This window comes from Anoplopoma fimbria, chromosome 15 (assembly GCF_027596085.1).
Source record: "Anoplopoma fimbria isolate UVic2021 breed Golden Eagle Sablefish chromosome 15, Afim_UVic_2022, whole genome shotgun sequence".
NCBI lineage: Eukaryota > Metazoa > Chordata > Actinopteri > Perciformes > Anoplopomatidae > Anoplopoma > Anoplopoma fimbria.
In genome coordinates, this window is record NC_072463.1 from 22,313,898 (window position 1) to 22,337,502 (window position 23,605).

The window sequence follows — 23,605 nt, forward strand, 5'->3', positions numbered from 1 at the left end:
AATAAAAACAATGATCATAATCACATGTCTACTCTTGCTTCAATCTGACTGTTCTTCAACAAATGGCTGAACAAACTTTAAGAGATTTAACATAATACTTTGCACAATTTACAGTGTTTCCTGGACGCTATGAATTAGAGTTAAAGGATTAAATCTAAGGTCACTCAAAACAAAGCCTGGTCTAAAATGCCTTTATAAAGTAGATGTGCTATCATTATAACAATTTAGATTTTTACCTTTTGTTGTGTTTGAGAGTACATTTTGAAGCGTAGGGTACAAATGATACCTAGATTTGACAACAACTTTTAAACAACACTGTTATCATTGAATCCTCCACATGTTGCAGTGAGCAATGCATAAAAACCTAGAGTAGGACCTGATGATGCTCAGTCTTACAAGAAGACAGAAATAGTAAGCAACGGGTTACATATGGAAGGCCACCTGGAGAATAACTGATGGCAATCAACCCAACACAGGGTACGGTGTTAACAACTTCTACCTTAACTAGAATGACATCAATGTGGAAACAGATCTTCTCTCTCATATACAGTCGAAAGACATACCATGTTAAAGCCTTACAAAAAGATGTACAGCACATCCCCTATCTGCCAAATACACAGGCAAACATTTTGCCCTTTTCTGGATGGTAACACCAACATCTTCTGTATTATTCATACAGTAATAAATGATTCCTCCAGAACGGTCGTGTGAGTGCAAAAAAAAAGAAGTCTATTTAAGGACACAATCAAGTCAAAATAAATAATAAAAATGAATTACCTGTCAGTAAATTTACAACTCTCAATATATTAACATGGTCTATGTCATTCTGAAATGTAGCATTGGTGCACTATCAAAATAAAATCAATGTGAGACATGTCACTACAATATACAGCAAGGTCATATCTGATGGAAAAATAACATTGATAAATAATGCCAGCGTCTATTTATAGCATGTTTTTAGACAGAATGTAGGTCATGGGTTTATATGGGCCATAGGGAAGATCATACAATACGATACGATACGAAGCCATGACCCACGTACTCCATTCACCCGAATTCATAACCCAGAGCACTCGCATAGGGACTTTATTTTTGGACAGCTCAATTGCTGAATGTGAAAGGTGACATGCCTTCGTGGGGGGAAAGCGGTTGGGGACGGTCTCCGTCTGTCCTTGACATGGAGGGGGAGCGCTAAGAGGATAGCTTAGAGTGGTGATAGGCCTAGTTTTTCCATGCCCTGAGGAGTTACACAATCAAACAGATGTATTTTGGCACAGTGAGTGGCGTGGAGAAGCTATGTGTGTATATGTTTGAGTGTGTGTCTGTTTGTTTCCTGGTGTCAAGCAAGTCAAAGTCCGTTTTGCAGCGTGGGCCAGACAGGCGCTGACAGTGGTCATGTCTGGGTATGTAGGGCAAAAAACCCGTAGTCTCATGCCTACTTGGTCTTTTGCCATTTTTCTGCTGCAATGCAAGCTGAATATTCCCTCTCTAGAGTATACAGTAACTGAAGGGGCTGTGATCGGTCTGCAGCTGGTTTGTATTTACTTAAAGTTGGATTTGATGATTGTGAGGACAACACTAAATAGGCTGGAGAACTTCTAAATTAACTTTTATTTCCTCAGTCATATTAAATGTATTTCTTCTCATCTAGCACACCTGGTTCCATCTTTCTCACAACTGTTGCTATCAATAAGTGAAAAAGAAATGTTAACATGGTTGATGATGATCATATCAGCATAACCCCTATAACCCTCTGACAAAGAGGTATAGTGTGGCACATTTCAGACAATGGCAAATCTGCATTCAATTTATAAATGACACTGGCATAATAGTCATTATTTCTGGCACTGTGAGCACACAACGCTATACCACGTTTAACAGAAAACATTGCAGCGTCAAAACGGATAAAAGTCTCACAGCGTTAATGTCACTCAGTCGTGGAAACTGTAAAGATGGCCAAAGACAAAAGACAGAAGTAAAAGGGGAATAACAGGAAAAGAGGAAGGACAATGGGGAAGGAAACATCAAAGTGATTATGCAGTGAAATGGGGCGAAAATGGGAAGTAAACGCATGTGATCATGTGAAATTGTAATAAAAAAAATAAAAAAAGGCCGCACCCCTGTCATCAATGTAATTGCACTCCTAACAATTCAGATTTCAAAAGTGTTTTTGTTTTTCTTTCACTTGAATGAGTACATTTCAACACCCCAGATACCTTCTCAGGAGACAGCAGATACCAGACGATGCCGTTTTGATTACACAAGAAAGACTTGATGACATATTGGTGAGCAGCATGCACAGAGGGTGCCAGGCTGTTTTTTCAACCAGTTTCATCCAAAATGACATGAAAAAAACAAACCCATCAATCCTGCTCTGTTGGTTATTAATTGGGGCTGAATAGATTTAAATGGACAGTTATTTTCTCCAAAGAAATCAAAATTTTCATTAACACAGCAAACTAACACATGGTCACACCCACCTGAAAACCAACAAATATGGGCTGTATTCACAGGCGGTCTGAAAGAGACGTAATTGTTTGATACTTTAGCAAACTGCTGGCAGCGTTTCTGAAAGAAAAAGAAGAGGCATTTTGGCTGCTAGCCCAAAAAAGTGTGGCAGCCCATAAAAAAAACTATTATTAGAGTCACAAAAACAGATGATAAATAATTCATTCCAACTAATGCAGTCTGTAATGCCACCACCAATAACTATGATAAGCCAATTAATTACTTACGCATGTATCAAAATCCAGTCAAGCTTACAAAATTCCTATCTAAATTTGACTGATTAAACGTAAAATGTTTTTTAAAAAAACGTATTGCTTTTGAAGTTGACTTCTTGTACATGCCATGATGAGGTGGAACATAATGTTCAGACTGCCTCATCAGTTTTATCATATACATACACATAAATGGGGACACATACATTATGTTACCGCACAAGACTGAAAAACTGTTGTTACGCATTTGCAGGTTAAAAGAACTGAGCAGTTCACGGCAAGTTCTGCAATCAGCTTACACAAGAAAAGAAGTATAGAACAATACGTGCAATTTTACCTCATTTTTAAAGTGATTGCATTGTGCTGATTGAGACACTTAAATGTTGCAATATTTCATCAACAGTTTTGTCCTTTCACTGAAATGAGAACACGACATAACTAGTGCCAGACTAACGAGTGTGACTGCTGCGTGGACAGGGCGATTGTCACTCCACTGGACAATAGAGTTTTCATGGTCTCAGGAGGAGAGAGCCACTCCAACAGAGAGGCACTCATAGCCTTATCTGCAGGGTACGGTGACACTCTCACCAGCAGCGGGCAAAACAATTCACAAGCAATTTCAGTAATCGCTGAGTTGGGGCAATGCAGACAAAACAAATGCGTGCCGACTCAAGAATTTTCACGTTTTGTGTGTCTTCCCAGGATCTTGGGCATCCTCGTTTGCCATCTTCCTTCAGTCTCCATGGACACTCCAACATATCATCTTCCACAGAGGGCTCTCTCACATCTTATATATTTTGCCACAACAGCATATTCTGTCTCTCACTTATTGTTCTGCCCTCATCCTGCATCTTTGCTGTTTGATGAGCTGCTGCCTTGTAAAGGGAGCCCAGTTTCTGAGTCCCATTGCAGTAGAATGGGAACGAGGAAGCCATGAACTATCTTAGGAAATGCACTGGCGTCCTGTTGTTGGGTTTGTCGTAGATACACAAAGGATGAAAACCCACTAAAAGTAAGGAGAGGAAACACTCCAAAGACAGAGGTCTCTCTCTCTCTCTCTCTCTCTCTCTCTCTCTCTCTCTCTCTCTCTCTCTCTCTCTCTCTCTGAGTCTACATATCAATAGAGTGTAGAAAAACAATGGTGACACATTTAAAGGGAGTGTCATGAGCAGTGCTTGCATTCATCCACTCACCTTTTTCACTGAATGAAACTAAAATGCATACACTTTGCTAGTTGCTTGGCCTTATTTAGGATTTTATAGCCCATATATAGACATTAACGCTCAACACTAACTTTAAAAGTCATTGCTAGGCTGGCAACCAGGCTTCAGCTTTTTGTTGCCAAAACTGAAAATATAGTCCCCTTTTTTAGTTGACTAATATAGGAAAAATGAATACGTTATGCAATTATATGACATCTTAATAATGAAAATGTATACATGTCATGTATATGTTGTTCATGCTTTGCAGTGTAATTTTCTGTTAAGAAGCCAGGATACTTTGAAATCCAAGAACTTCTTTTTTTTTTTTTTTTTAACATTCATCTGGTTCCTTGTCAGTTGAATCAATATGCACATTTATTTCTGATGTTCACAGGTTAGTTGAACTTTACACAACACAGTCAAGGACAGATGCCCAAGTGCACGCAGGTAAACACACCAACGCACGTGCAGTGTTGCCACATGCATCGTTGTCTGCTTTGGGTTCTTACTATAACGGCAATATTGAAATATCACCAATGCAACAAAAACATTTTTACTTTTGGGTGCCAGTATTGCTGTTCACTGTCCCTATTTTTTATATTTTAAAAATACGTTGCTACTGATGGTAGCACAGGCCAAGAATTGGTTGCCTATGACAACCTAGCAACCCTTACCTGTTCTGTCAGGCCCTGGCCGTGACATATTCTCTTCATAAGGTTCAAGATATCTAGTCAGCCAGAGTAAAGTAGAGCTGCCACAAGTGAGGCTCTCACCTTCAGTGTTGTGACATAGTAGATTATACTAAAGGGATGTCATACAGTAATAATCATGAGAGGAAATCATTATCAGGATAACTGATTAAACTATTTGAAGACAACCTGACAGAGCTGTAGTTTCATTATCCTTCCTAGGGCCATGACACTGCAGGCCAAACTACAGGAGCTAACAGTGATGACGGAAACTGATCATTGTGTCTACCACTACAGCTCAGGACATGAAAAATCACAGAAGGACAAACAAAAGTAACTGTTGTCATCATGAAATCAAACCCCATTGTATGTCATCTATGGTCAGTTTTTATTCTGCAATGGCCTTCCTATGGAAATGCAACCAGAAATGAATTTTGTATACTGTGAAAGTTGTGGTGGAGATCATCATTCCCCCACATGACTAGCACTAACAGTGATTTGTCATCAGAAATGTGTCTACAAAACAAGACAGTGGTTGTTTACAGCATTTTTTGGACCGAACCGGTTTTTAAATTTTCTCCAGGTATAATGTCACAACGAGGAGCAGCTGCAGTGAGCCGTTAAGAGTTGTAGGCGACAGGCTTCACACCTCCAAAAAAGGTGTTGGAGTCATCACCAAGATCAGAGTGTATCGAGACTGAAACAAGACCAAGACTTTGAAGGGGTCCAAGTTAAGACCTTGCAAGTAGAGCATGCAAACCATAGGCGCTCCTCAAATGACCTTTGATTGATCTTTTATAACTAGATATACTGTTTAAAAGTGTAAGTGTAACATGAAAAGACATTGCAGAAGTACATTCTGGGTTGAAATGTTCCTTTTTTCCCTTTGAGCAATCACAGTAATGATGAGTGAGACCTTCAAAAAGTGGTCTTGAGACCGAGACTGATATCCATTACTATAACTCTGCCTCCAACTCCTCAGCAAAGTTACCAACTTCACTGTGGCCTGCTGTTGTGTGGAAGACAACACGAGGCATTAACCAGATTGCGGTTGTAATTATCTTTGACTGACTTCTTTATTAAGTTTGCTGCGGGAAAAACAGAAACACAAGTTGATCCTCTATTATATAATCAGACAAAGTAGCTGTTACAAGAGTTTTGGATCTCGTGTTAAAACTCACTTGCTGTTACCACTGTAACCACAGGTGTGCCCGATCAACCAATACCGATATCTCAAGGATTACAACTACAAATATTTATTTAAGTTTAAGTGGACAAGTCTTGATATAAGGCTAAGAAGTGTCTCCAGTGCTTAGATAGTTATTGTGTTCCAAGCATTAGTCTGGCCCTCACAAAGGGAAACAAAGAACCAGAAAGAGGTTTAGTAGACTAAGTAGCAATGTAATCAGACCTGTCCTGAAATGCCTACTTTTCATAGTTGTGCCGTTCGTCTGTTTTCCTCCCCCATGGTATTCGTGCCAGATTTCACCAGCTTTTGGCTCACACCTGGCACTCCCAGATCCCGGCCTACCTCCTGACTCATCTTCTTCTACTTTAGTTAGAGATTTTCAGAGAATGACTTTCAGCAGAGAGCTTCTGCTGCTTTTTATGTGTAGGTCAGGAGCATCAGTATCAGAGACAGACATAGTAAGAACAGAGAGTTGGCTCATTCCAAGTCGAGTCATAGTGTGAGTTGTACCCCGTTAATGAACACGAAGCATCATTTGTTATTGGCCTTTAGTCTGTGGAGGCTACCGTGGGTGGAAAAACTACTCTCTCCTCCAACAACATATTCCTTCTGGACTTTTCTCCAAATAAGTAACTGTATAAAGAAGCCCTTGCAGTGTGAGTGTGTGGGACGGATGCCAAAATTGGAACTGGAAACTTTTTTAGAAAGATTTTCTAAATGTCAGTCCTTCTTATAAAACTCCATTATAGCTGCACTGGAAATACTCTGACATAATGATGCTGCATTATCTATTTTCAGGCCATTTTCTGCCAGAGTCAGTAAAATCTGCCACCAAATAAAAATGTATCCAGAGTTACAATGGCATCTGTTTCTAATCTGTTGGCTGTGGCCCTCATTAGGCAGTCAGGCAGTATGGATGGATGGATGGATGGATGGATGGATGGGGCTAAAGTGTCACAGCTTGAAAGCCACTAGACAGTCACTATGATGGAAAGGAAAATTACTTTTTTTAAGATGAACACCTGGATGTGGGATAAATTTCCCTCCCTCTCTAAAATGACTTGACTCTTGCTGCTCGTTTGTGTGAAACTCTCCCAACCCCAAAGGGACATTCCTGAAATCCTAAATCTTGGAGAGTGTTGGACGGTCAGCAGAATCTGTGGTGCACATATTACAACACAGTGTCTCACTTTACTAATCTCTCCTCTCGGAGAAAACAGAGCCCACGAGAGCAGTTCGTAATACTCAGAAGCCGTCTGGAAGAAGCACGGCACGCGAGAGCATCTCATAATGCTCTCATAACAATCCTTATCTCATCCTAACGCAGTCCTAACTGGCTGGATACAAGCCATAACACACAGAGCTGCAGCGCTCTCTGAGCAATGAACCTCATTTTCAGCAGCTATTTACAAATAAAATGATTGCAATGCTGACTGTCTGGTTCGTACTCCCGTCAACCCCCAACACACAAATACACACACACAGTATACCTGGAAAACGGCCCCAACCTTGAACACTCGCTCTCAAAAACCCTGCTGAAATGGCATTTTTAGATGTTGCATAATCCTTGGCAAGCGAACTGAACGAATGCAGACTACAACCCCTGGAGTCAGATTACACCAAAATGACTAGATGTGTAAATGTTAGTAGAATAAAAGGAGAACTTCAAGTGTACACTGCAGTAACGTCCGGTGTATATCTGAGACGGCTTAGTGTCTTTAGAAATGGCAGATTTAAATTCAGGGATGCCCTGCCCTCAGAGACCCTCCTCAATTCGGTGAAACCACTCTAATAACAAGAAACGAGGAACTGACACTAATTTGAGTTTTAATTCACGGTTAGGTGATTTTAAACGAAATGGGGGGTCACAGTTCTAGATCAACTTCGTCTCAGGCTGACTAATCTCCTTAACATTAGATGCTGCTGTGTGATCTACAGTAGAGTTATAACTCTTACACAAAAAGACGGCCTCTTCAGGTCTGGAAAAACCAAAGCACTTCCTTGTTTATTCCCAGGACACCCTTGTGCGATTGCAACAGAATGCAAAATGACATCCTACGAATGAAGAACCAGAATGTGTTTACAGTATTAGGCAAACAGTATGTCAGTCACTAGCCCTGCTGTATCATTTCCATCCATTAAAACCGACAAACCTGTCAGGGGCTGTTTTGCAGAACTAAAGTATGAAGATTGCGCAAAAGGCCAAACCCAAAGATGAGTCAATGTAAAACAAAACCAGTTACAGACTTTCCTGGTATCAGAATATCTGTTATGTTTACCAAAGTGCCTTATCATCACCATCACAATAACATAATCAGCAGAGATCCTTTTTCCAAAAACGCAGCAGTAATATGGTTCAGTATATAGCGAAGCCAAGGTCAGGCAGCCCCATGACAGGGGCGTGAAGTGTTACTGAGAGAGGGCCTGTGCTTTGTGAGGCTTTTACAGCACACCAAAACAATCGCATCCCCTCCTTGTCTAAATAAAGTCCACTTCACATGTGCACGCCCGATAACGTATGTGTTTCAGTCTACAATCCTGCATGTGTGTTTTTGACCTGTACTCCCTCTGGAATGGAATGGCACACTGAGTTCTGGGCATCATAACCTCATTCCCTCTCACTCTTAAGTAAACTCATCTCCACTTTCCCCTGGGAACGGGCTGCCTGCTGCTGGTCACAGGAATGTGTTACTGTTTTGTACAAGACCAGCTTTCTCTTGTTTCGAGCAAATCTGCAGCAGCAGCAAAGTAGTGGCTTGATGCATTTATTCCCCCGATGGGACAAGCTGTTGCTGAGGGGAGTGGAAAAAGTGCATCACAATATCAGCTATATGTCAGTCAAATTCCACGTGGAACATACCACATTCCCTTAATGTGTGCGTGTGTGTGTGTGTGTGTGTGTGTGTGTGTGTGTGTGTGTGTGTGTGTGTAAGAGTGAAAGTGTGTGTTTCAGTACGTAGCTCCTGTGATAGAAGCATGAAATAGGAGAGGGATCAATAGCACACAATGACATCTTAGAAGCTAAGGTTTAAAACAGGGTGGACCTCAAGATGTTGCTGGCCCAGGGACAAAACCAGGCACTTGAACACACATTTGTATGTGAAACAGTTTCTCTCCACATATTGACCTCTGACATCTAGATAGAATGACTTTACAGGATGCGGATGTTATTTTAGCTTCCTCAGCTGAAAAGGACAGAGAAAACACAAACAGCTTAGCCTACCTGAGGGGATATAAGAGGGGAGATGAGAACACGACGTCCAGGTTGGACAGACATTAGAAATGATTTTCATGGATGTACACACACACACTTAACAAACACACACACACACACACACACACTTTACAGCCTTGGCCAGCACCGGCTGCAGGAAAGCTCGGGTTGTCTAGTAGCCTGGTTTCATGGCTTCGCCTATAATCTGACTGTACCCTGAGGGAGGACCTGCTTCTTAAAATGGAAATAGAAGGACACTGTATGACCCATCCATTCTGAGAATGTTATTCATGGAGTTCAGAAGCAATACTCTGCAGCTAGTACCATTTAAGACTGTGGTGAACAACGATTGCTGCAACTTTCATCAAGCGTAAGCAACAAACACAGCACAGTACTGGCACACATGCACCAACACACTGAAGCCCATCCTGGTGTCGTTTGGAAGCAGCTACCTGCAGCCAGTGCTATGTCATCTGTCCACTACCTGTCTACTGCAAAACAGGCCAAGGTGGAATTCACAATTATCAGTAAGACACTGCTAATAGTGCAGCATATGATGCTGTAAAAAAAACAAAAAAACGATAATTAAATGCGACAGCAGTTTATATGTTAATTGTGACAGATCATAGACAGACTACAGCTCCTGAACACTTACCTGGCTTTCTGAGGTAACGCCGTCTTGATGGTTGGAAAGATGATCTCCTGAATTGGATTAGAGAAAGAGTCGGCCAACCAGTCAGTCAGGCGGAGGAGGAGGAGGAGGAGGAGGAGGAAGAGGAGGAAGAGGAGATCTCTGAAGGGGTGATGCCCATGTTCATTATGTATCCCTCCAACGTCGGGGTGGGAACATCTGATCTGCTACCGTCAGGCCCCTGGTGAAGCACTAACACCACCAACCATCGGCGACAAAACCAGAACCAAACCAGCAGAGATGAAGAGCTGACTCTGTATCTAGATGCGTTTTGCACACGATTACCGAGGAGTGCGCAATGTCCAGGCGTTATGCGGAAAAGCAAAGAGGCCGGAGGTGCAAAGACATCCGGGGGCGGTGTGTTTACCTCTCCGCGGCTCAGCTGCTCCGCACTGGAGGGACGCCATTTGTCCGTGAGAGGCTCTTCCCGTCTGCGGCCGCTTTAAGAGGAGCTCAGCCCTCTTCCGCCTTCCCAGAACCGACAGCGCCCTCTGCTGGCCAAATACTGCAATTGTGGTTTTCTAACACTTGGTTCGAAATGAAAGTAAAATGTTTTCTCTCACTTCCCTGTAGAGCAGGGGTGGGCAATTATTTTCCCCAGGGGGCCAAATGAGCAACTGAAAATATTTTAAAATATAACTCAATTATGCATAATAATAGTTAATAGTTAATAGTTAAAATAGTTGTTGTTTTTTTCTCTGTCTGTAAATATAATATTTCAGTTATTGTTGTTTTTTTCTACTGTTTTTTATTGCTTATTTATAATACTTATTTTTTATTTCTTTATTTTTTATTCTTAGCTTGTCTTCTTCTACTATGTCTCTTGTGTGCACTTTACTCTACGCTGTTGTAAGTCTGCAAATTTGCTAATAAAGGATTATCTTTGTTGGACTAATAAAGGATTATCTTATCTTATCTTTTATTTCTATATAAAAAGCAGTAAATGGCATTGTTTTGACCGCTGGGAAGAGTGTATGTTATTATTTGGCAATTAAAAGGTGAGGTTAGCTTTCAAAAAATATCATTTATTCAAATAGAATTTCCAAAATGATAAACAAAATGTGAAACATTTGACTCATTTTCAGTCACATTAATAACAAAGGGCATTTTGAGTTTCATATACTATTGAAACAAGGATTTTCTTCGCTTTCTAAAGACATCACATCATCTTTGGAGCCAAAATAAACAAGACATGTCACTGAACTGTGTAACTGTGTAAAGAAAAGTGTCCCAGTTTTGTAGCCTTTTTTATACCACTAGAGTCTAGTGGTATAAAGTCATGCAGGCATTGTATTTTTCATTACTTTTTTTTATTTTATTTTTTTCATATTTTGAGATCCTGAACAGATAATACATCCCAAATGCAATAGAGGTGAATGGAATTTATTTTTTATTGCAGTTTTTATTTTTATTTGAATCAATCACTACATTTCATTGGTATCCAGTATATTAGGATCTTTTTTAAACCCCTTTAAAAATCCTAGGTAGGTTCTCTTGAACTCCAGGTGCACTCAAGTCTAACACATAAATAAAACACTTTTCCTAATTATTAAAATTAGAAATATGTTTATTAAATCACATTTATTTGCTCACACAAGTGTCTTCAGTGGAATGAAACAATACTGTGTATTTACAATATGGATCTGTTTATATACAAAAAAAAGATAATACAAACATTTGCACTTTGAATTTAACAATGTTTTTCTACAACCATAAGCAGTAAGTTTTAAAAATAACACATCTAAAGATAAAAAAAACAACATACATGATCTGTGCAATCACTCAGCAAACGTAAAAAACATTTTCACCACTCCAGCTTCATGTCGGCTTTGCTCCACACGTATTTCCCTCCTCTTTTCAGAAACATATTTTCATCAAAGCCGCTAAAGCAAATGGCCTTCTTCACACCAACATCAAGGATGGACTTGGACGGGTCCTTCCGTCCCTCTCGACAGTCCAGGAAACGCATCTGAAAAATGAAGAAAGAGTAAATCAAATACACTTTTAAAGGTTATCAGACAGTTAGAAGGCAAAAATTAGTAATGTTATGTGTGTGTTTGGTCAATAAACAATATTCCGTGTACTTACATATTCATCCAGGATCAGATAGGAATTCCTCATCTGTGAAGACAAAGATCACACACTTCCGTTATGTTAGTCTAGGGCCTGGCATCTGTTTCCTGACATTGTCACACTATTTACATGCCAACCACACTCCCAATAGTAAATGTCCTACAGAAATGTTCAAGTATTATTTTCTGACGAAATACAGGATGAATTGGTCTCTGCCACAGTACATTTTGGTGGGGCCTCAGTCTGTGAGAATGGCTGACATTTAACTTGACCACTGTGACATTCTACATTTGCACACACAGAATCCCATTTTTGTTTCACTTTGTAAACTGATTTGCACAGTGCAGTAGATATATTTGAATGACAGCAAATGCATTTAGCCACAAGCAGTTTTGTGACCAATGTTTATTTTCCCATCTACATGCCGGTTTTATAAAATCAGAGAGGCAGGTGGCAGAGTGCTAAATTAGGGCATGAAGTCCTAGGTATTATTCATTTACATTTTTGTTATATTTTTTTTATGTTAATCTATAATTTCATATCAATGATCATAGCATTATTTTGGTATCAAGATACCATACAAACTCATGCTTCCTTTTAACTCCTTCATTAAAATGTGACAGATTTTGGTGTGATTTGACTTGCTGTCATTCTTTTAGAGATGTCACCTTACTTCAATATGAGAATTGTTTTACTGTAACCATATAAACCGCAGATTATATGCCCTGAATAAAAGTATATCACTGGGTGTATAATGTTCTTGTAAAAAACCAAAATCAGATTCAAGTTTCCAAGTCTAAGGGTGTAAGTTTGTGCATGTAAACACTGATAACTATCTCATTTCACACCTTCTCATTGGACTCAGGAACAAGGCAGGGGACGCTGCTGTGTCTCTCCAGAAACTCTTGAAACAGCTGCTCGCTGATGACGAACCTCTCTGCCTCTCTCAGCGCTTTCTCTCCTGCATTCTCCCCATCAATCAGCAGACACTGGAATACCTGAGCACAGGAAACACAGACAGAGAGGGTGAGTATGTGTGTCAGGATGTCATACAAGCAAACATACACACTCTTCCTTTCTGGCGTTACCTTCCAGCGGACTGGGTTAAGCTGGAGGATGTTCTCCGTCATGTCTTCGTACATGTTGAAGGTGTTAATGACTGAGTTGATTTTGAACGCCACTTTGTACTGCTGGCACCAGCTGCGGATCTTGTGGAGGTTGTCGATGTGGCTCTTCCTCCCCTGAGTTCTGCCAATCAGCTGGTTGGTCGATTCATCAAAACTGTCACAGGAGATGGCCAGGATGTCCAGATCATCACCTGGTGGGGAGGAGAGAGAGACAGAGAGAGAGAGAGAGAGAGAGAGAGAGAGAGAGAGAGAGAGAGAGAGAGAGATTTGAATTGGTGCCAAACCCATTTTTTCTTCTTAGTCTAAATATGAGTGCAATATGATACTAAGTTAAGAAAAATGAAATTGTCCCACAAAGTTGAGACTAATTTGGAGTCTTACCATATTTCTGGAACCACTTTTCTTTGATCATGCTCCCGTTGCTGACGATGCTGACACTCGGGAGCTGGAGGTCTTGTTTGCAGTACTGAACTAATTCCCCTAGAAATTCTCCTCTGTCGTGCAAGAAAGGCTCTCCTCCAGAGAAGTTGATCTTCTCCATGCCTAAAAAAAAACAGATCGTTGAATTGAACTGCATGCAAGAGGACACTACACACAAGGACAAAATAAATTCAGGAAGTACTACCCGGAGCCTTCCTCGTAGCACTTATGGCACTCGTATTAGTTGCTGCACTTACTGTATTCGTATAGTTGCTGCACTTATTGAATTTGTATTTGTTTACTGCACTTATCCTATTCGTAGTAGTTTGTAGCACTTATTATATTCGGATTAGTCTGTTGCAATTATTGTTTTCGTAGTAATCTGCCTCTGCACTATACTTTTGCTCTGGTTTATGCTTTGAGATGCTTGTTTAAGAAAGGAGATGCACTTATGACTTCTGGTGACTAGTAGTTCTCTTGAATACCTATGTTGAATACACTTCCTGTAAGTCGCTTTGGATAAAAGCGTCTGCTAAATGACTGTAATGTAATGTAATGTAATGTAAAATAAATGAATCTTTCAAATTTACCTGATTCCTTCAGGAGTTTGAGCCCCCTCTTGGCTTCATCCAGAGGCAGGACGAAGGATGTTTTTGCAGTGTGGAAGCAAAATCCACATTTGTAATTACACTTGCGTGTGAAATGATAGTTGACACTTGTTGGTGTCATCACATTTCGGTCTTTCTCTTGGTGGACTTTACTGGCAGCAGGTGCAACGGATGATATTGTTTCCGAATAGACTCCCGGTGTCGAGTAATAAAGTTTTGAAAAGAAGCTGGCAAACATGAAGCGCAGGCTGTCGATGCAGAGCTGCAGCAGCAGCACCGGAGACGCGAACAGAGAGGAGAGCTGCATCTTCAGACCAGCAGTGTGCCGCAGCCTGTGGATGTGGACGAGTCTTAAATACATGACCGCTGGGCGAACCTGGTAAACAGAAAAGGAAACCAAATCAGCTGAGTGGCTCTGTAGGTTCTGTTTACAACAAGTCGAAAACGAAACCCAGCATGGGTGCCGGTGACGCGCATGGAAACGCATTGTTTTGGCCTGCAGTAATACAAGTAATACAGTAATACAAGTAATACAGTGAAAATACAAGTAATACAGTGAAAATACAAGTAATACAGTGAAAATACAAGTAATACAGTGAAAATACAAGTAATACAGTGAAAATACAAGTAATACAGTGAAAATACAAGTAATACAGTGAAAATACAAGTAATACAGTGAAAATACAAGTAATACAGTAATACAAGTAATACAGTGAAAATACAAGTAATAGGCTACAAATACAAGTAATACAGTGAAAATACAAGTAATACAGTAATACAAGTAATAAGATAAAATAAGATAATCCTTTATTAGTCCCACAGTGGGGAAATGTGCAGGCTTACAGCAGCAGAGAGTAAAGTGCACACAAGAGACATAGTAGAAGAAGACAAGATAAAAAATAAAAAATGAAAATAAAAAACCCCCAAGTATTATAAATAAGCAATAAAAAAAAAAACAGTAGAAAAACAACAATGACTGAAATATTATATTTACAGACAGATTTTTTATTTTAACTATTTTAACTATTATTGCACAGTGTAATGTGAAGGAGCTGCACAGAGCTGCCAGGGTGTCCTGCATGGGGGGGTGTTCAGAGGGATGTTGTTGAAAATCAGTAATGCAGTATAACTTGTATTACTGCAGGCCAAAAACAATGCGTCAGTTGTCACAATGCTTTCGGTGACTTTTTAAAACAGGATCAAAGTTGTCAAATGCATGTTTGTAGAGGGTGGTCTGTTGATGTTCTTTCAGTTATTCCATGCGTGAGTCTGCATTACATTACATTACATTACATTACATTACAGTCATTTAGCAGACACTTTTATCCAAATAGACTTACAGGAAGTGTATTCAACATAGGTATTCAAGAGAACTACTAGTCACCAGAAGTCATAAGTGCATCTCCTTTCTTAAACAAGCATCTTAAAGCATAAACCAGAGCAAAAGTATAGTGCAGAGGCAAATTAATACGAAAACAATAATTGCAACAGACTAATCCGAATATAACAAGTGCTACAAACTACTACGAATAGGATAAGTGCAAAACAAAAAGCATTCTTGGCTTGTCTTTAGCACGTCTGAATATTATATGAAATACTGTCAATTTATTTTATTCCAACATCTATCATGCATCAGTCCCTAAATGCCACACCTGGTTATGTGATGCCACAGACACACCAATACTGTGACACATCCAGCAACTATTTATGTTCGTGACTCAGACTTTTCAATAAACAAAACTTAGAGCAAAGAGGATCACTATCAACTTGCACCACCCGTTTGATAGCATCAGTTTCGTTTTCTCAGTCAAGGGGCTGTAGGTTTCGTTTTCCCCGCAGTGGTGTTTATGGGATAGCCTCGCAGTGGTGTTTATGGGATAGCCTCGCAGTGGTGTTTATGGGATAGCCTCGCAGTGGGTCGGCTGTTACTAGACAAGGTTGGAAACCGATCAGAAAATGGCACGGCGCACAATGGCCCTCATTCCTCACTGGTCCTCTCGTGTTTTTGCAGTGGAGCTGGATGGAGCAGCCTTCTACTTTGCAACTCGAGAAAAGCACCGAGGAGAAGAAGCTCCACGGGTGTTCAGAGAGGTCCAGAACAACGCAAGGTGCTACTCTCTCCTCGTCTGCAGCGGCGACAGAATCAGACGTGCCAAGTTCTACGCGGAGCTGAAAGACACATTGCTGCGAGACTTGCCTCCACAGTGTCATCTGTCCTCCATGTCGTCATTTCTGCCAAATGTCAGGGGTTCTCTCTTAAAGGGGTACTTTTTAAAAGATACCTCCGAGAGTTCATCCCCGACAGAGCGACTTTTGAGAGATTTATCACAGCATGATCCGGTGTTTGTGTGTTCATACTCAAAGTGTGAGGACGACCGGCTGTGGACTCAGCATCTGTGGTCTCATGCAGACAGCCCAACGACAGAAATGTCAAAGGATCACTATGTGGTACCCTCAGAAGAGCCAGAATATCACCCATCAACACTCAACATCATCAACTCTGATGTTTTCTACAGTTTTGAGGAGGCCTGTGACGTTCTAAAAAAGGTTATTATAGTCTCATTATGATGTGACCTGCCTGTTCTACAATGATAAAAACAAATTGTGTGGCGAGACATGGCAAATTGGCACCCTCTTGTGGTAGAAGAGGGTATAGCAGCGTGGCCCAACGAGGCTCTTAATGCTTTAATTTATCTATCAGTGCCAAGTGGCCCACAGTAGTGTGTGTGTGTGTGTGTGTGTGTGTGTGTGTGTGTGTGTGTGTGTGTGTGTGTGTGTGTGTGTGTGTGTGTGTGTGTGTGTGTGTGTGTGTGTCCATGCGCACAACAGTCCATGACTCCCTCCTGCCTCCTCTCACAGCAGCAAACTGATCTTGTCTGTTCTGCAGTGTGGTGACATCATCCCAGAGGCGCTGTCTGTGCTGGAGCTGCTGCCCAGCAGAGCGGCGGCCAGAAGTAAACCAGACTTCCCTGTTATTGTCATAGAGGGCCTGGATGCCACAGGTTAGTGCCATTACCTCATAAATAAATACGGGATCAGTTTGATGTATAGATGTCTCGCTAAAGTGATGGCCAGTTGTTCTCTGCTAAAGCCATTATCTGCCAGTGAGCTTCGCCTAATGGAATATCATGTGTCATGACCTCAGCAAAGTTACAGCACTGTGAAAATGGTTTATTGAAGAGCTCGCTCATCTAATACTCTTTGCAAACCTCATGAAACCTCAACCATGAAACGTAGGTAGGATGGGCGTTTTCAGGTTTATTATTACATTTAGAAAAGAAAAATATCATAAATTCTTCTATTTGTCCTTTGAAAACTCTCCTAGTCGTTGTGTTTCTTCTTTGTATGCGACTGATTCTTTCCTCACTCAGGTAAAACCACTCTGACTGAATCTCTGAGGGACGCTCTAGGGGCCTCTCTTTTACGGTCCCCTCCCCAGTGCCTGTCCCCCATGAGGCCCCGCTTTGATCAGGAGCCGCCCCTCATCCGCAGGGCCTTCTATGCTCTGGGGAACTACATCACAGCAGAACAAATAGGCCAGGAGGCCATGAGGACACCTGTCATCGTTGACAGGTAAAGACAGCCGAAATGTTGCAGGTGTTGTTGGCCTGTTGTGTGTGACCTGTTTCAAAACAGAGGGGACTATAGATACATTCCACTGAGATCTAGACCTACAATTCAATTTAAATTTTCAATCTCCCACTCCACACGCAAGTTACCTGATCATCCATCAATCCATAGTTCACCTTTCAGTCTTCCATCTATTATCTGTCCCTAGATTCTGGCACAGCACAGCAGCGTATGCCATTGCCACAGCAGTGAGCGGTCAAGTGTGCAACCTTCCGGCAGAGGGCTCGGAGGTTTACTGTTGGCCCAGTGACCTGCTCCAGCCCAGCCTGGTGGTCTTACTCACCCTGGACCCTGAGGAGAGGAAGAGGAGACTGAGGGACAGAGGTCAAGGAAAGACGGAAGAGGAGCAGGAGCTGGACCAAAATAAGCTTTTCAGACTCAAGTAAGATATTTAAATGATGTGCAAATAACATATGTGTAGGAACATACATGTTTGAGTCATTTAAAATATATGGTAGGGCTAATTATTTACATCAACAATTAATCTAATAAATGCTTTTTTGATTAATCTATTGTGTTTTACGAAATGTCATAGTAAAAAAGGTTATATCTTCAAACTATTTATGTGCAACAAAAGTCGAAAACCCAGAGATATTATATTTACAGTCATACAAAACAGGGAAGAAGAAAAAAAAGCTCAGTTTTGCGATAAAGACCAAATGTGCACACATGCATTCTATGCACACTTTTAATCTGACTGGGGGCCAGTATGGTTGTACTGCTATATGTTACACAGAGTGGGTAATGACACAGAGAGAGAGAAAAAAAATACACAGTAGACACACTTAGCGATGTGACATGTGTGGACAAATGTTCTACAGTCTGTGATGAAAAAAGTTCTCTGTGAAGTGTGAAAACACGAAACCACAGACGGGCTACAAACTGTACTGCACGTTCCACCGAGTCAGGTCAGCTCAGTCTCAGTCTGATCCATCAAACACTTAACAATCAATTGATGTCCCGTGGGGGAAGCAGCTGATGAGAAAGAACAGGTGATTAGTTGCTGAGCTGTTGTGCTCCATTAAGCTGGTCAAAACTCGCAAGGCACTGCCTGCCCAGATAGTCGCCTCGCAGACAGGTCGATGGCTACTTTCATTCATCCCCTGTCCTGACGTAATGGCCTTTCCACACGGGATGGCCAGATGTTGGGCCAGCAGAATTAGAAAACGGTGGGAGTCGACTGTCTGCTGCTGAGAGAGTGAGAGATTCTGCAGACTTGGTCAATCATTATAACAAGGACGATTCTTCATTTGTCTCAGGAAATGGCTGCGCTCTGAGCCATCTGTGTTGTTTCTCATAGTAAATTTCTCACATGTTGTGCCTTTTATCACTCTTCTCACTGTTCACTAAAACTGGGATCAGTCAAAATACTCAAAGTTGTCCTGAAAAAAAACGATTATTCCGTGTAATGTAAAGTGTCATTTGCTGTGTTTATATGCTTATTCTCTTCACTTGTTGACCAAGGTGTTTGTGTGTGTCTGCAGAGTGGAGAAGGCTTACCAGAGGATCAGTGGCCCAGCATGTGTCGCTGTGGATGCTAGTCCTTCTGCAGACCAAGTGCTCCAGCAAGTGCTGCTTTTAATTAGGGGCAAATGCCACTTGTAAACAGTTCTCCATCTCCCCTGCTGTCGACCCAGCATCAAGTGGGTGCAGTACCACCTGTCACCACTGGGTGCCAGTAAGGTCTTGTGAATGCACCAGGAGGAGGAATTGTGGCCAGATTGGAGTGTGGAGAAGAGATTCTTTTCAGAATGAGTAAAGGTTAAATGGCCAGGGGCCAGAACTGTATGCTACAATCAGAAATACATATTCATGTAGACACACACACATGCACTGATATTAACAGACACACACACATACAAATATTGTCAAGAAGTGTGCACTTACAGTAACTGCTGTTGTGACCTCACAGAAGTGAGACACAGTGTAGCCACACTTATTGACTATCACTTGTATTTGGATCGACACGGAGGAAATGGATGGTCACATTTATAGAAGTACCATCGAGTTGGATTTCATTTAGGCACACAAACCAATCTCAAAATATAGAATAGACCCATAAGAATGAAAACATTGAAAGAGGATCCAATTTAAATTCAGATAAAACACTTTAGAAAAAAGTTTCAAATTAAAAGAAAATGAACTAAATATCTGTTTGGGGGTCTCTCATTGAGTGAACACATCTTACATAAGCCTACCAAAGAAGATATACAAAAAGTATGTGCGTACATAAGTGCATCTGAACTTTCTGTGAACACAATGTTTTTTTTACAATATAAGAGTCCTTTTTGCAGTTCACTGCACATGGCAACAGTGTGATATTGACACAACTGATGCCACTTGTATTGATAACCTGTGTGGCTCACAGTGGAGCTGTAGAGTTCACTGAGAACATATAGGGTTGTTTGTACTTCATGTCCTCATGGGCGCAGGCACAAGTGTGCACACATAAATGTACATTTGCACTCCTACTTGTGTAAACACACACACAGACACACACACACACACACACACACACACACACACACACACACACACACACACACACACACACACACACACACACACACAAGCCTGCACATTTACTAAGAGCATATACTTTAACTCATACAAATATATAGGGAGGAAGTGTATATTTGGCCTATGTGATGGGAAGATTAATTGGAGGTTTTAGTAATTATGATCTTGGCAAAGCTGCAGGCTGGAGAAGACAGAGTGACCCATCTCTTTTACTGTGATGCATCAGCAGAGCGCCAACCACTGCAGACCCTATTCATATGGCAATTAATGGAGTGCTGTATATCAATGTCATTCCAGTGCTCCCCCACATAAGTGCATGGATTACTCCTACTACCAATTACGGCAATCCAATGTTTTACTGAGTGGAGAGGTGCTGTGGATGCAAATCATAGCATCACATGTAATCACATAAACTAAAATAAGGTGTCATTATGTTTATGGTGTATGGATTCCTACATGAGGTAAGTATCTCAGAAGGGTTTATTGAATTCATAGGCCCTCAGCTTCCTGGTGACAATGTGGATGTGTTGTATGACACAAAATGAATGTAGCACAGAGCTGTGTGGAATGTTGATTGCCATTAACACAGTTCTTTCTCTCTCAAGAGAGTCCAAAATTTATGAAGTAGGAGAGCAAAGCAATTAGGAATTACCCCATATATCATGCCTGAATGCAAAGCTGTGTGTGTCTGTGGTGTCGGACATATTTCCATGTCAGATGTTATGCTTTGCTATTCTTGGCAACACAAAGTGAGTGGTGATATCACGCCATGACTGCCCCTAAACGCTACTGTAAAATTACGTTAATGGCCCATAATCACAGCACATTACACATGCGCTAAAATTATTCTCTTTACATTTGTTAACAGTGCTTTCCATGTTGAAACATTTAGGAGTTGTTTTTGTCAGATAGCCAGGATATACTCCAGGGGTCTTAAGAATAACAACAACTCTCACATTGAATATCCGTGTTTGGAAGTTGAGGAAAAACAGTTAATAACAAATGCAATCTGCTTCCAATCTGTGACCTCACTACTGAAGTCACAAGATAAAAGTCCAAAAGACATTAGTGGAAAAAAACAAAACGTCAGGAGGAGCTCAGCCTTACACACACATGTCCATACACACAAATATACAGTACACAGCACACATGCACACACACACACCTCTCCCTGTATGGGGCCACTTTGCACTACACTCCTCAACTTCAATATTTCATCTGCACAACAGAGAAGGAGCAGCAGAGAGGAGGAAAGCCCTCCATGAAATAATTAAAGATCCAGCAGGGATGCAGCAGCACAGCAGCCGCCGTCCCATCCTAAGTAATAGATCAAATGAAAGCTGTCCCTCAGATCATTAATAATGAGTGTGGAGACTGAGGGGGTAGGGGTGGAAGGGAGGGCATAGGCCTGGTACAGGTTGGGGGAGGGAGCGAGGGCACCGGGGATGCACAAGGTGTTTTTATGTATGCGTGTGTGTTAGGAGCGTGGTCGGGTGGGGAGCGGGGTGGGGGTTGAATCGTAGTCTGGGTCCCCTGGCAAAGACCCCAGTGGGCCTCACTTGGCAGCCACATGAAGCGGCATGGCAAGAGGAGTCATGCATATGATTTGGCACCAAGTGTCTGCCAAACTCTAAAAGACCCTACAGCAATATCTATATACATCCCTTGTCAAATAAACAACATTTTACACAGAGAATAAGCAGGTTAGCAGGGGCTAATAACGCTCCCTTCAATCAGTGGGACCTCAGAGCAGTAGCTGGATATGATGGTGGATTTTGGGAGAGCTGAGTTAGCTAGACAGGCAGGGATGGGCTGTCTGAGTGGGGGAGGGGGATAAAAGAGGGACGAGGAGGAGAGGATGGTGGATAGAGGGAGGGGGGGCAGGCGTGAGTGAAGGGGGATGCTGCGGATGCTCATCTGTGAGCTCAAGTCCCTCCAGATTCCTCCAGCTGGCAGGTACAACGTATTTCCCAAACACTATCCTCACCCCCAAATACAGTATGTAGCATTCCCCGAGCAGCTTCCAATACCATCCGAGGTCTTTCCTAAATATTCACCAACCTCCTTAACATCCCAAACAACTGCCAGGGGTTGGTGTGTAAAGGCATTACACCAAATTGGATTAGAAAAATCTGATTAAAACGCAGTGTCTGCATAAACAAAATTCCCAAATGTGTTAAGAAGGGCATTAAGAACCCAAGATTAAAATAGCCTACTCAAGTAACCCCCATATTTTGAAGACTTTTAAACAAGATCCAGAGGAAATAATCAGATTATATTGAGTTTAAGTTATCCAGTTGACTAAATGTAAGTACATGATCACAAATAATAATAATAATAATATCACTTCTCATGACCAACACTCATACCCAAATTTCATCCAACCAGGCCAAACTTCAACCTTTCCCCCTCACACACTTCCATAGTTGCTCACATAAACAAACCTCATGCATGCACAGCACTTCCACACCTCCCTCTGAACACAGCAGGTGGTAGCAGACACCGCAGCCCCATTCTCTGTGAATGACGGGTGGTGGGATGTAAAAGCACGGAGAGTGCAGGAGTTGAACTGACTGGTGGTGAAATGTTTGTCGAAAAGCATACAGCAAAGCTCAAAATGTGGTGGAAAAGGCAAAAGCGAGGCAGAGATGGGGGAATTACTTTGTTCAGGGGGGGAAAAAATAAAGTTTTGAAAATATCCCATCAAAAACATGTATAATTCAACAGCTTTTCATCACCATGCTTACCCTTTGTCATGGTGTGTGAATACCTATTTGCAGGGGGAAAGACAGCATCTCTGTCGATAGGTGCGTGTATAAGGCACAGCAGGCTGTATATTCAGGATGCCATTATATATTCAGCCTGTGCTTATTTTCTGATGTTTTCAGGGGATAGGTGCTGTATAGTCAGTGATGATTGCATGAAAACCCACCAGTTTTTGCCTGGCGGCTGTTGGGGAGGCTTCACCAGGAACAGTTAAATATTTAAACACTGCTGTGAGATCTCATTAAAAACGGCACATCAGCCCCCATAAGGCCCCTACAGCACTCCCTCACACACTCCCCGAAAACCCAGTTAGAAGTCGGTGGAGTGTGACAAAACCGTTATTGTCTATTTACTGTGGAGAACTTGTGATAAATCATCATATCCTGTCAAATAAGGCAGCTGGCAGTAGTGTTGACAAGTGGTAAGTCGTCATATGAGGGAAGAAAATGATTGAGAATTCAGTTCTGTTTTGACAGCTGCAAACACGCAGAAATATGCCAAAAACAAAACAACATGACAGCTAGACCAGACTAATATTTCCATAACACACATATGAAACAAGACAGAGAACAAACTTTGGCTCTCTGGAGGCTTCTTGCCTTCTCAGAAAATCTGGGCAATTAATTCCAACTCTATTGTTTGGGGCTTCCCTATTTTTAGCCTGGCTGCCCTCTCAAATAAATTGATTTCCTGTGGCGAACTTGGAATGTTCCTTGTGTGCCATGTTTTTTTTTCCCCCTCTTCCAAACACACAAA

General features: G+C 41.4%; 3 protein-coding genes across 3 annotated transcripts in view; 1 reads left to right on the plus strand and 2 right to left on the minus strand.

Annotated features, from left to right (window-relative positions):
• Nucleotides 1-9,872, minus strand: part of rnf144aa (ring finger protein 144aa) — a 28,322-nt gene extending 18,450 nt beyond the window's left edge. Inside the window, exon 1 of the mRNA XM_054614611.1 lies at nt 9,670-9,872. The gene's annotated coding sequence lies outside the window, so the exon portion shown is untranslated. The remainder of the gene's footprint in view (nt 1-9,669) is intronic.
• A 1,379-nt stretch (nt 9,873-11,251) lies between these two features.
• On the minus strand, nt 11,252-14,309 carry rsad2 (radical S-adenosyl methionine domain containing 2). Its single transcript, XM_054614610.1, has 6 exons — nt 13,916-14,309; nt 13,287-13,448; nt 12,867-13,096; nt 12,627-12,776; nt 11,794-11,826; nt 11,252-11,674 (listed from the first exon to the last, which is right to left on the minus strand). Exons 1-6 carry the CDS (start codon nt 14,292-14,294, stop codon nt 11,510-11,512), a joined length of 1,119 nt encoding a protein of 372 aa, XP_054470585.1. The 5' UTR covers nt 14,295-14,309; the 3' UTR covers nt 11,252-11,509.
• Nucleotides 14,310-15,763: 1,454 nt separating this feature from the next.
• Nucleotides 15,764-19,717, plus strand: cmpk2 (cytidine monophosphate (UMP-CMP) kinase 2, mitochondrial). The gene is made up of 5 exons (XM_054614609.1): nt 15,764-16,480; nt 16,821-16,935; nt 17,305-17,506; nt 17,712-17,945; nt 19,048-19,717. The coding sequence occupies exons 1-5, from the start codon at nt 15,890-15,892 to the stop codon at nt 19,166-19,168; spliced, it is 1,263 nt and encodes a 420-aa protein (XP_054470584.1). The 5' UTR covers nt 15,764-15,889; the 3' UTR covers nt 19,169-19,717.
• Nucleotides 19,718-23,605: the final 3,888 nt, after the last annotated feature.